Source organism: Falco peregrinus, chromosome 5, assembly GCF_023634155.1.
Source record: "Falco peregrinus isolate bFalPer1 chromosome 5, bFalPer1.pri, whole genome shotgun sequence".
Classification (NCBI taxonomy): domain Eukaryota; kingdom Metazoa; phylum Chordata; class Aves; order Falconiformes; family Falconidae; genus Falco; species Falco peregrinus.
This window is the reverse complement of record NC_073725.1, coordinates 36,468,603-36,481,179: the sequence shown is the minus strand read 5'-3', so window position 1 is coordinate 36,481,179 and position 12,577 is coordinate 36,468,603. Positions and strand designations below refer to the sequence as shown.

At 38.1% G+C, this 12,577-nt stretch overlaps 1 protein-coding gene across 3 annotated transcripts in view; it reads right to left on the bottom strand.

The window, feature by feature from the left end:
• Window positions 1–12,577, bottom strand: part of ICA1 (islet cell autoantigen 1) — a 73,593-nt gene that overhangs the window by 23,725 nt on the left and 37,291 nt on the right. For all 3 annotated transcript variants that reach the window (XM_055803388.1, XM_055803389.1, XM_055803390.1), the window contains exons 7-8: window positions 1,504–1,629; window positions 1,217–1,315 (exon numbers count right to left, since the gene is read on the bottom strand). In XM_055803388.1, coding sequence (XP_055659363.1) covers window positions 1,217–1,315; window positions 1,504–1,629 — 225 coding nt within the window. The remainder of the gene's footprint in view (window positions 1–1,216; window positions 1,316–1,503; window positions 1,630–12,577) is intronic.

Here is a 12,577-nt window from a genome sequence, read left to right as displayed (position 1 = left end):
CTGTTGTGATGTTTCAAGCTGCAGGAGTAACAGTCTCCACAAGCTCTTTATGCACTTCAAAGTTCAGAAACTGCTCCCTCCCAACCCGCATTCTAGAAAACAACTTTAAATATAGCATAGTCATGTACAGACAAGTTTGGTATCTGGGGTGAATTAAACCTTATACCTCCAGGTGCCCCTTTTCTAGGAGCTCTGGGGTAGCCACGGGCTATATATAGCACAATGCAGCCCAACTTCCATTTCTGGGTGTCATATGCACATGTGTCTCATAGATTGAGGCCATGACTGGTAACCATTTTCAAACTGGGTTGTCTCTCCAAGCAAAAGTGACTTTGCCACAAGCTGTTCATTCCCCACTTTGCTCCCGATGGTAACCTTTTTGTCGGGCCTCCTTCAGACAAATGTTATTTTTCTCCCATGCAAACAGGATCAGGCAATCACATAGTTATTATGTTACACAAAAATAACTACAGGACAAAGATGTCTATGGGGATAACTGGAAAATTAACATTTTTTTTCACTGTTTTCCCACTCCTCTACTGAACCTCGAATTGCAATAGGCAAAGCAACTTCATATCAGGGGCAGGCATGACCAGGAAAATACACAGTGCTGAATGATTATTTTTAGACACCTGGTAAAACTCTGAACTCAGACGTCAGTCAGATATTGCACATATTCCATATTCAAAGATTATAAAGGATCAGCAAATATCACTAATCAAGCAAAACAGTATTTCCCAGATCAGTTAAGGGTTAAAAAGTCTGAGTACAAGTATTGGAACCCTGAGTATCCATGTACTCCTATTCAGTCCAATACGGTGTTCTTAAAGCGTGTGAGTTTTTAAAAACAGATGCAAAATATTAATTCACTTGTGAGATTTTGGAGAGCAACTTAAGTCCCTAATTCTGCTGGATTTTATGATTCTTTAGGAATAATCAAACATAATCCCAGTTAGCATTAAACACATACATAAGTCCAGCCCTGAATAATGTCTTCCTTTGAAATATTCCTTAGTCACTGCACTCTACACGCAGATTTTGATCCTGCTAGCCAGAAGTGCATTAAACAGAAAACCTGTATTTAAATGAGAAGACACAACAGGGATAAAATTGTCAGATAATATATGGAAAAAATATGAATGTGTACTTTCCACATCCTTGTATGATCTCTTATTGGTTATCACGGGGCAAACAAACATATCTATACATTCCTTACCTTTAACATAGTGAATTCATATGGCTGATAACCTTTGAAACTTTCATGGATGGCTGCCATCGTGTGTGAAGTTTTCTCCCAAAAATGAAGAAGGGTTGTCTGTAAGGTAGGATAAAATTTTAATGCAGCGTTAGCTTAACAACAATCTGCTTTCAGTGCAATCTTCACATCTCTCCTCCAATACGAGTTACATACTCTTACAGTAGAATATTGCCACGGTAACCTCTTAAAACCCCCATATATCAACAGGAAATATTTCTTTTGGAGTCAACAATTTATTTGTATACCTGATAGGTTGTTAACACATGAGAAAGTAGGTTGCATCTGCTCGCTCCCAAAAGATCCACTTTTTGACAGACATCAGTCTTCAGTTTGTCAAAGTTGAGTTTTGCGTGTCGCACTTGAGCTTGAACCTTCAAACAAAGGGGCAATTGTTTATGTAGTGAATTTTTTTCTCTGTTTTTCACAGAACAGCGAACTAATACAGATTTTAGGGAAATCAGACAACTGAACAGACTCAATTAAAATTTATATACAAGTTTATTTATAGAATCAGTCCCACTGAAGTTAATGTATGGCAGGCTGATACGTGCTAAAATATGACTTTCGCTATCTTCTATGTTACTATTTTTCTAATATATTCAGTGAAGAAATTTTGTTTTCTATCTCCTGTTTATACGATGGATATTAGTATTAAATATATACTGAGAAGATAATAATTGGAAAACATACTCATTTTGATATCTCTACAGAAATAACAATTCAAAGCCTGGCCAACAAATCTGGAACAAAAGTTTACTACCTAACATACAGGCACACAGAGATGTCTCCATGTACCTACAGTAGGAGACAAATTACACTAACAAACTTTAAAGTCAAACTGCAACTCTTGTTGACAATACAGCACTTCAGTAACTTTGAACTGCTACAAAAATTGGCTTATTAAAGTTTTCCTTCTAAAATGGAGTGCTTCTCTTGTTTATTGCTATAAGAAAAATAACAAGGTCCCCTTTCTTAGGAGCAAACAATTTCAGTTTCAAAGTATTTTCATTTTTCAAATGATTCTACCACCTGTTAAGTACATACCAGACACCCTCTGTTACACAAGCCGCACATGTTTGACAACAATAGTGGTATTCTCATGATCAGGTATCGGAGTAGAAAGTTGATGTAGGTATTTTGTACCCAGGATCCCTCATTTTTATGACAGCTTTTTACACTACCCTAATACTATATTAACAAAACAAATCTGTTGATGACAAAATTTGTATGCAAAATTTGGTTTTCTTCCAAAAACAATGGAAAACAATCAAATCATAAACCATGATGATTTTCCTATTTTTCTTATTATTATTCTTTCACATTTACAATAAAATTTTTACCCAAAAAAACCTTCACAGTGGAAAAAACCCACCGAATGAAAATTAAATACATTTCCTTTCCTTTACTGGCCTAAATCACAGAGTAAACTGATTTTGCTCAGAATGCACAGACTCAAACAAGATCTGAGAAATCTATATGCTCCTGATCTTCAGAAGTAAATCCAGAACCTTGCAAGCAAGTGCCTGTGCTCCTTGTGCAGACAGGACAAATACACACCTCATAGTGCAATCTGGAACACTAGGCTTACCGTATTTCTAACCTTATTTTCCCAAACTCAATTAGAGCATATGAGACTTCCAACCAGGCAGAAAACCAGCAAAAGATCTGCATCACAAATTCATCAGATGACCTACCCATACAAATTGTGGGACTCTTGCGCTGCTGGATACAGGCAAACTTTGTTTCACTGATCAGCTTAGCTCTGCGTAAGTAATCCAATAGGGCTGCATGTATCATAGGCCTGATGTGTTCATAAGGAAGAAACTACTGTAATTTAAAATTACCAATAAATGCAGAATCCTACAGGTGAGATTTTAATCGTAGAAAAAGGTGATGCCTAGAAAACAATTTTATTTTTTTTTTAAATGAGAAATAAAGGAACAGCAGTGATACTCTACCTTTATAAAACAGTGCTGCGGTTAGTGCATTCACCTGAAAAGGGGAAGTCTTCCAGGATAACCCCACATATTACACTAAGCAATCAACAAACAAATCTTGAGTTCTGGTAATAACACACCTCAAACCTATGACCTGATCCACTGCCCTAACCACAAGACTACAATATTTTACTGATGAGTTGCTTTGGTTTTTTTGCATAATGAAGAGTTTCAAATCAAAGGAGGGTGTCCAGAGCTGGAAGAATTCTTGATTCCCTCAGGAAGGAGGAAATTGCTCTCATGGCTTCTACTCCCTTGGCAAGCATGACAAATGATACAAAAAGCAAGGAGCAACTACTGCCAAGATATCTCCCTATGAAGTACGATATTTTATGAAGAGCCTTACCCAGCTGGAACCACACTGGCATGAGCTGCCTCTTGGTTTGAGATCCTCGAGGGGCTCTACACTACTTCTTTCAGCTTGTGCCTGGTGAAGCCTGAGTGAGAAACCATGCTATGAATGCCAGAGTCCCACCCCATGCACTATCGTTTTGTCAGAACACCGGGTGGGTAAAGCGCTTATCTGCCTTCAAAATTAAGCAGCAATGGAGGAGGATGGGAACAGTGGCAAAAGGAGCGTGGAAGCTTTATCCAGTGTTGGATAAAACACTTTTGTCCTACATTAGGTCCTCAAATCCCTTATCTGCTTTAGCTGTGAGTGACTGAGAGCACAGATTTACAGCTTCAGTCTAAAGAAGAGAATTGTGAAGGAAAACATGGGCCTGTGCAAAAAGGAACTTCTAACTGAAATCCAAACATGGGATTACCTACATCTTTTGCCAGAAAGAATTGCTACAACAAGAAGGTATTTAAGTAAGAGATGTTGTAGGGCTTTGAAAAACCTAGTGAGACTTGAGACTAAATTCTCATCTCAGTTACAGCCATGAAAATCCAGAGAAATTTGACTGATGTCAGTAGAAATGTGTCACATATAAAACTATATTCTACAATGGTGCAGCTGAAATCAGAATCCCTTTGCTATTCAGCATATCATAGCACTGGTGAAACACTGTAAAAATAGATGTGGCTTTGTAGACTGATAGTTCAAGTGAGCAACAAATATAAATATGGGGGATATAAATACTCTGTCAAAGATGGCGGGCCACAAGAAAAAGAAAGTACTACTAAATATCATTATTAATTTCTACAACTGCAAGTCTGTACAAGGACTTTATATAACAGACTGAGATTTGGGTCTACCTCATTTCTCCAACTTCTCAAAAGGAGAGAAAAAATCTAACCCCCCCCCAAAACCTGTAAAATTTGAGTTGTAGGTTGCCTACATACAGTCTTCAGGGACATTTAGCAAGAGACAGTGTCAGCATTTATCTTAACTGAACAAGTAATTAGTGTCTCTTTTAAAACCTAGAGCATTCATAAAGGGGAAGAGGTGATCTACAACACAATGTGAAATACAAACCCGTATGTTTGACATGCTCAGACAGATGATTCAAAATACTTAATGCTGTGTTACCAAATGCCACACATTTCTCTTGCCACCCAGGGAAGATGCAATACTGTGAGAACTATTAAATTAAGGATGCTTTTAGGTTTTTTGATATACTGAAAGTTTATTGAGCAGTACTCTCCATTTTGCAGCAGCAGTGCAGGACAGCCAAGAAAGAACACCGCATAGTACATCAGCATGACCTTTTGCCTTTTATGTTTGCCAATAAATGCATTTTCATTTCAAATTATTATTAGACATCTTTTAAGATTACTTGTGGATTCAGGAATTAGGTATAAAACCTTAGTGCTTACAAAGCATAATCTACTTAATACCACACAAATCATTAGAATGAACCTTTGGTTTTCTACTCAAGGGAAAGCTGATGTAATACATACTAATCTCCTTTCTCTGTAATTACTCTCGAAGACATGAGAAAGAGGACCTCATTGTGGTTTCAGTCCTGCAGAATTTTACTCATACATTTAACTTCATTAAAGCTGAACATAAAAAATTTCTTCAACAACCTGGTCTGAAAAGTGTCAGGATTTTACCAACCGTAAGAGAACTGCGCCGATCCAAATGCAACTTGGACATTTTATGATGAAAGACCTCCTAAGCACCTGAAACTGCAGGTGCTAGTTGTGAAGTTTATGCTGTACAAGAAAATCTTGTGGTAGTACTGACACAAAAAGAGATTATTACTCTTCACCTTTTTCTTTTTCCAAGCAGCAACCTGGAGCACCCTGTTTTTAATTTCCCAATGCAAACATCTAAGTACAATTTTTATGGAATAGAATTCTTTGAAGAGAGCACATAAGAAAACACAAATTTAGAAAGGAATATCTTATTAAATCAATAACTTGACAAACTATAAGATGCCAGATAAAACTGAAATAATTTCATAAGACTAAAATAAGTAAGTAAATAAAGAAATGTTAAAATCCTAAATCCTGAGGGCTTGAAGGTCAGATTCTGGAATGCTTGATTATAAGAGCAAATATTTACTAACACAGGTTCCTAAACCTATATTCAAACAGAAAACTCCCAGTCTTCAAGAGTGCTAGCATTAAAAAAATAAATAAATGTTCAGATACAGTTAGAAAACCCTATTGAGTATGTTCAGCTACTAAAATACAGATTTGTCATGTATTTCCAGTGAATCTTTATGCCCTCTACAGTACATCTGTGTTATTAACTTTCCTTTAGTCTGCTATAAAATGCAAAATTTATTTTCAGTAGTAGTCCAATTTCAGGGACAATTCACCTAGTGAAGCATCATCTCCAAAGTGAAGTTATGTTGGATAAATGCACTAACTCACTTCACATACAGTATATTTTTGTCTCAGCATTTCCAACACAGAAGCAGAAACAGATGCTTCCAGTCTAATTTGTCACCCAACCTCTCACTTACTTGATCTGAAAAGCATGCACAGTGTGTGCATAGGCTGGAAGGAGGGAGGTAAGTAAATCAAGAGGGAAAAATGCCTGGAATATAGCAAACCTTCCTGCTGGAGACTCTGGGTAAACTCTACCAGCAGATGGAATTGGCACAAATCTCTGCTTTAAGTCAGGTATGCACTTTCTGGCATACCTGATCGTTTTAAAGACTACATGAAAATTAAATGCAACCTGAAGTAGGCTGTAGTTTGAGGACAAATTATTTAGTGTAACTTACAGCATTTCTGCATATAGCACAGAAAGCATATGGAACTAGATTTTCAGTTTCCACAAAACTGTAATAGCTTCATAGTTTGAGTGGTGTTATGACAAGGAGTACCCATTACACTTTTACAGAAGCATATATAAGCACTTACTGATGTTTTCTTTTTTTTTTTTTCTTTTTTTTTTTTTTTTTTTTTTATAAGTTCAAGATTGATGTTGGGTAGCCAGAGAACAGAAAAGGTAGTATTTTATACAAAATGCCTGTAACTAAATTCTTCCATGTGCAATGTAAGGACTTCCAATATCTTGCACAGTACTAAACCTGGTTTCAGTGTGCTTTGGTATGGTCTAGATTTTGCAGACTATACTTTAACCCAACTGTTCCCTTGGGCTGGAATAGTATTTATCGCATTTATTAATGCAATCCTCCATCAACTTGCAGGAGTAACACATAAGAACAATGGTTAGAGATGAGGTAGCATACTTCTGCTACAGCCCTGGTTATTAAAATCTTTGTTTATGATCTGATGAGAAACACTGATAAAAATCAATTTTAGGAGAAGAAATCTATAAAGCTACAAATACCTACCTAAAAGGGAAGACTACTTGGGCAGTATAATAGACCCAAATAATATTTCTTTGGTCTAAAGCTGAGCAGATACACATCAGATTTGTTCAAGAAATTAAACTATCCTTGAGATATGAATTTAGATAACCTAAAGTGTATAATGAGTTCCAATGATACATTACTTCAATTTGCCACTTCGGACTTAATTATGATCATCTGCGCTCATGCACGCATCCCCATGCGTCTCATCCTATTAAGCTTGATTAAGCAAATTTGCAGTCATGTTGCAATTCATATAAAGGACTTAATTACCACTGCACATCTACCTGTCTTACTCTGGAAAGCACCAAACAACTTCTAGTGGAAGGTGTCCCTGCCCACGGTAGGGGGGCTGGAAGTAGACGATCTCTAAGGTCCCTTCCAACCCAAACCATTCCTACAACAAAGTACTGTCTGCCTTTCTGCCACAAAAGAACAACTGATATGTCAGCTTCGAAAGAGAAGTTATGCCTGTGTGAGGAGAGGAGAAACTGCAGGTACACCTGCCGTACGGACTGCCTTTTTCTTCTTTTCCTACGCAAGACTAGCAGAGTGGAGCTGCTACCTATGGCTCGGATTCCCAGTCACTGCAGCAGCAGAGAAGCAAATAATACTTTGAAATGACTGTTGAAAATGCACGTCCTGTGTTGAAGTAGTTTAAATGTATTGGCAAATTCATATGGAAAGACAGCAGGTAAGTGAAAGCTGAATGAGTATTAGGCTAGTTGCATTGTAAGAGATAAAGATTCTGGAAAGGACACTAGCACAACTTTTTTGGTATCCGTAAATAGTAGAAAACTCTCATTATATACAGACTTGATCAAGGCAAGTCTATCACAAGACACGATACCTCACAAAGACCTTTTAGCCACCAAAGACCATTTTTCTAGTCACTGCAACATTCACAGTGAGAAACAAACTATATACTCAACAGAGACAGTGATAGACAACATAATCCAATGAAATCAATACCTACTCAAATAACTGCAAATATCTACTAGCAAAGTACCTGCCATAATTGCACAAAGATTTGAGATTTAATTGAAGCATCTAATTCACCTGTTCAGATTTATCACTGGAGGCTGCAGCATGTTCACAACAGTCCTGGAATTCAATGTAAACAATAGAAGAGTGCTAAAGTACAGCAATGAAAAAAAAAAAAAGAAAAAGAGGGGGAAAAAAAAGGGGGAAAAAAGCAGAAGCAAATATATCAGAAGCAAATGCAGCTTAATATGGATTAGCACAGCAGTAGCAGCATTTCACTGTATTTACCGGGACCAAGAACAATCATGTTTCTCTGCCAAAAAAGTATCTGAAACATCAATTGTATCAATTGTCTACAAACAGAATGACCATAAAATCATCATATGCTGTTAAAAAGGTTTTTTCCTTTAATCACAACATTTTTGTTCCTAGTCAGAACAATCAAATCTCCATGATTTCAACACGTATTTTGCTGTCCTTACAATATGAAGTTGTCTAGAAAAAAAAATCCTAGTAAAAAGTCACATTATAACTGATATGTTATTACCGCAAACCCAGCAGCTTTCACGCAAACTTTGTCAAACTTGCTACATTTTTGCTATTCCACAATCCTACCCTATTCAAATTTACATTCAGAATCCTTCTGAAACTTAAGTTTTCTTCTCAAAAAATGAGTTTAGTCAAAACCAAGATTCTTCCTCTACCTCTGCAATCAGAATGGGAGACAAAATAACAGCTGTAATAGTTTTAATTCACACACAAGAACAATAGCCTCTGATGATAATTCACACTTTCATTTAAATACGTGACTATTCGCTTTGATTTCAATAGCATTACTCATTATTATTTAACATTTGTATTGCAGCAGTTCCTGAAGGTTTCAATGAGACTGGGTCTCATTGTCCTCAACACCAAAATGCACCAAATAAATTACAGGTCTGCCCCAGAGTTATGGAATACTTAAGCACAAGCCCAAGTGTTTGAAGGACAGGGGTCTTAAATTAGTATTGCACTCGGAAAACAAGCCCTTACTGTGTACCTACAGGGGTGAGTGACTTGCCCCCAGGATAGTGAGTCTACCCCATCAGAACATTATATAACATTACAGCAGCCACTTGTTCTGTTTTGCAAAATCAAACAGCTAAAAATCCCTGTCTTGTAAACGTAACCAGGAATAGCCTGAACAGTTCCATCATTTGTGTGGCGCTGTTCTCTTAAACCTCTGTTACGCTATAGGCATATGTGCACACGCATCCACCCCCAGGTCCACTGCAAACTTTCCTATTGCAACACCTACCAGCTAAAAAGCATTAGAGCTGCCACTGGCTGTTGGGATATAACACATTCAAGCAAACTTCAGCCTTCAGCTGTGCTCCTGGTCTGAGAATTTACAGAGTTTGAAGGGCTTGGGGGGATTTTTTTCTGGTTATACTGATTTGCAGTAAAATATAAACATATCCTGACTGGTGTGAAGACAAAATTGAACTCTTCTACATAAAATTCCAAATTCTGTGGGGGGGCTTTTTTTGCGATTTCTCATGGGTAAGGCCATAGGATTTAAAACTCCTCTCTCCCCTTTCCTTCTGTCCCCCTCAGGAAGGGCTATTAAAGATGCTACAGACAGGAGAATATCTGTGTACCAGGCGAGGAAAGGATTATATGACAGAACTAAATTTCATGTAGACACATTACACCAACACATGATAGCTGCGATACAATGCACAGCGCTAAATTAGTGTGTAGCATGCAACTGATAAAACAACAGAATTTCTCAAGTCCATGAAATTAACAGAAATAAAATAACAGTTTATGTGTTCTGTTCCCATCTGTGCCTGTGATGCTGTACTATGCTGCAGAAAAACCAGGCGGTTAATTGTTTTTTCATCAGGGAAGTGATCATACTCTGATAGCTCTTTCTTCTGCCTCTAATATGCCCCACTGCCCTGAGGCACTGAATAAATTATAATTTGAAAAGGAAAAGATTAGGTGCTTTTCAAGAAGTTATACTGAAGAAACTTCCCTAAGTTGCATTATTTAGACCCTAAACTATGAGTACATACATTCATATATATATATATATATAATTAGAGTATCATCTCCCTTCATAGAACAGAAGAACCTGAAAATCTTTTAAAGGTTGAATGATAATGTTCTGTACTTTAAATCTATTAGCAATTATGACTTTTAAAACCTGATCCACCTAGAAAACAACATAATCATATAACAGGGAATCATGAACGGTTTGGGTTGGAAGGGACCTTAAAGATCATCTAGTTCTAACTCCCCTGGCATGGGGAGGGCCACCTTCCACCAGACCAGGATGCTCAAAGCCCCATCCAGCCTGGCCCTGAACACCTCCACAGATGGGGCATCCACAACTCCTCTGGGCAACCTGTTCCAGCGCCTCACCACCCTCACAGTAAAGAATTTCTTCCTAGTATCTAATCTAAATCTACCCTCTTTTTTAGTTTAAAGCCATTACACTTGTCCTATCACCACATGCCCTTGTCAAAATTCCCTCTCCAGCTTTCTTGTAGGCCCCCTTTAGGTACTGGAAGGCTGCTAGAAGGTCTCCCTGGAGCCTTCTCTTCTCCAGGCTGGACAACCCCAAATCCCTCAGCCTGTCTGCACAGGAGAGGTGCTCCAGCCCTCTGATCACCTTTGTGGCCCTCCTCTGGACTTGTTCCAACAGGTCCATGTCCTTTTTATGTTGGGGGCCCCAGAGCTGAACGCAGCACTCCAGGTGGGGTCTCACCAGAGCAGAGCAGAGGGGCAGAATCACCTCCCTTGCCCTGCCAGCCACGCTTCTCCTGATGCAGCCCAGGACTCCTTTGGCTCTCTGGGCTGCAGGCACACACTGCCGGGTCACATTGAGCCTCCTGTCAACTGACACTCCCAAGTCCCTCTCCTCAGGGCTGCTCTCAATCCATTCTCTGCCCAGCCTGTATTTGTGCTTGGGATTGCCCTGACCCATGTTTAGCACCTTGCACTTCGCTTCACTGAACTTCACGAGGTTCGCAGGGGCTTAGTACATTTGTGTGTATTTGTGTTGAATTAAGTTGTCATAGTTTTAAAAACACATCAGAAGTCATTAGTTTTAGTTAAACTACTACTTTTATAAAATACCAATATTTTTTATGTTATTTTAAATTAAAAAAAATATATACTTAATTTACTTTTTTCATTATGTTAAAAAGACTATATTAGAAACATTCAGGTATCTGTAGGTAACAAGTTTTGAACTCCAGGAAGCACCAGAAATGATCCCATATTTTCTCTGATCCTGTGGTTTTCACATGTCCTTATCAGATATGGCTCATTTCAGCAGTTTTTTGAAAAAAGCCATTACAATTCCCATAGCAATCTTCAAAACTGTAGTCACTAATTTGGCTCCGGTTTTGCCACAGTTTGTCCCTGTGCACAGCAGGATTCCTATCTGCTTGGTCATTCATACCTGATCCAGCTTTGTGAAGCTTTGCAGGTTTGCTAGAAAAGTGTGCCTAGACAATTGCCGTGTATTTGGCTAGAGAGTTTAAGGCCAGAACAAATCAGTAGATTAACCTCACAAAACATTACTCCTGCATTTATCTTGAGGCATGTCTTCCAGAAGGACACAGTAGGTGTGCCTAGCTCAGGGCTGACATCCACATTGTTACCCTATGATCTGTTTTAATGGATGAAGATCAAGCCAACACAACTGAGACTAGAATTTGGTTCATATTACCCTAAAAGAGCCTGTTTCTCTCCACTGGACTATAAAGGGAGATCTTATTGATTAGTTTAAGTGCAGACATCTACACAGCAGATGTCTGAAGTTAGGTTAGATAAATCTTATCCTAAGTGATGTCCAGGAAAAAAAAAATAAAATCCTTATTGCTAATAATAATCGTAAGTATATAAATACATGCCTTATTTACCATTTTAATTCATCCACTATAAGTTTTCAAGCTTTGATTCTTGATGAATTCCTAAGCAGCAGATTGAGGAGCCCCAGCAAGTTAAACACCATGTTCAAGCCAACTCTTTGTTAAACAAGACAGATTGACATAGAAACACCTCATTTTAAGTAATTTCCCCTAGTCCTTAAGTTACATTTTACACTTTTTGATACTCTTCCTAATCTAGTTTTTCAAGCCAGAGATGTGGACTGCGATCTGTGCTCACTCAAACTGTATCAAGAGACTCCTGCCACTGGCTGACAACTAAACTATATCTTTACAGAAGATCTTCACAAAAACTGTTGCAGAAACCTTGCAAACATATTTGCAGAGCTGCAATTAGCAATTTGGTGCTGGGGAGGACAAAATAATTAAATATACTAATGAGATGAAATTGTGATTAAATATACAAAAAAGCTCCTTAATCTAGAACTCCAAACACAGACTGTCACGTTACTTGTATCTCCAGTCACTGGAGGTGCAGCCATTGTGCTTGGGACACAAATATATCCCGGACAAATTACTACTTCCATTCTCTGTTCTCTTCTTTGACCACAGAGACTCGTGCTTTTTTTCTCCTGCCTATGTAACTTTGTCCCAATTTCTAGCCCTGTCCTTACCCTCTCAGTACTTTAGGTCAGATGCCTGCCTTTTTCTTCCTGGTTTCAAATCCGTGTCTAT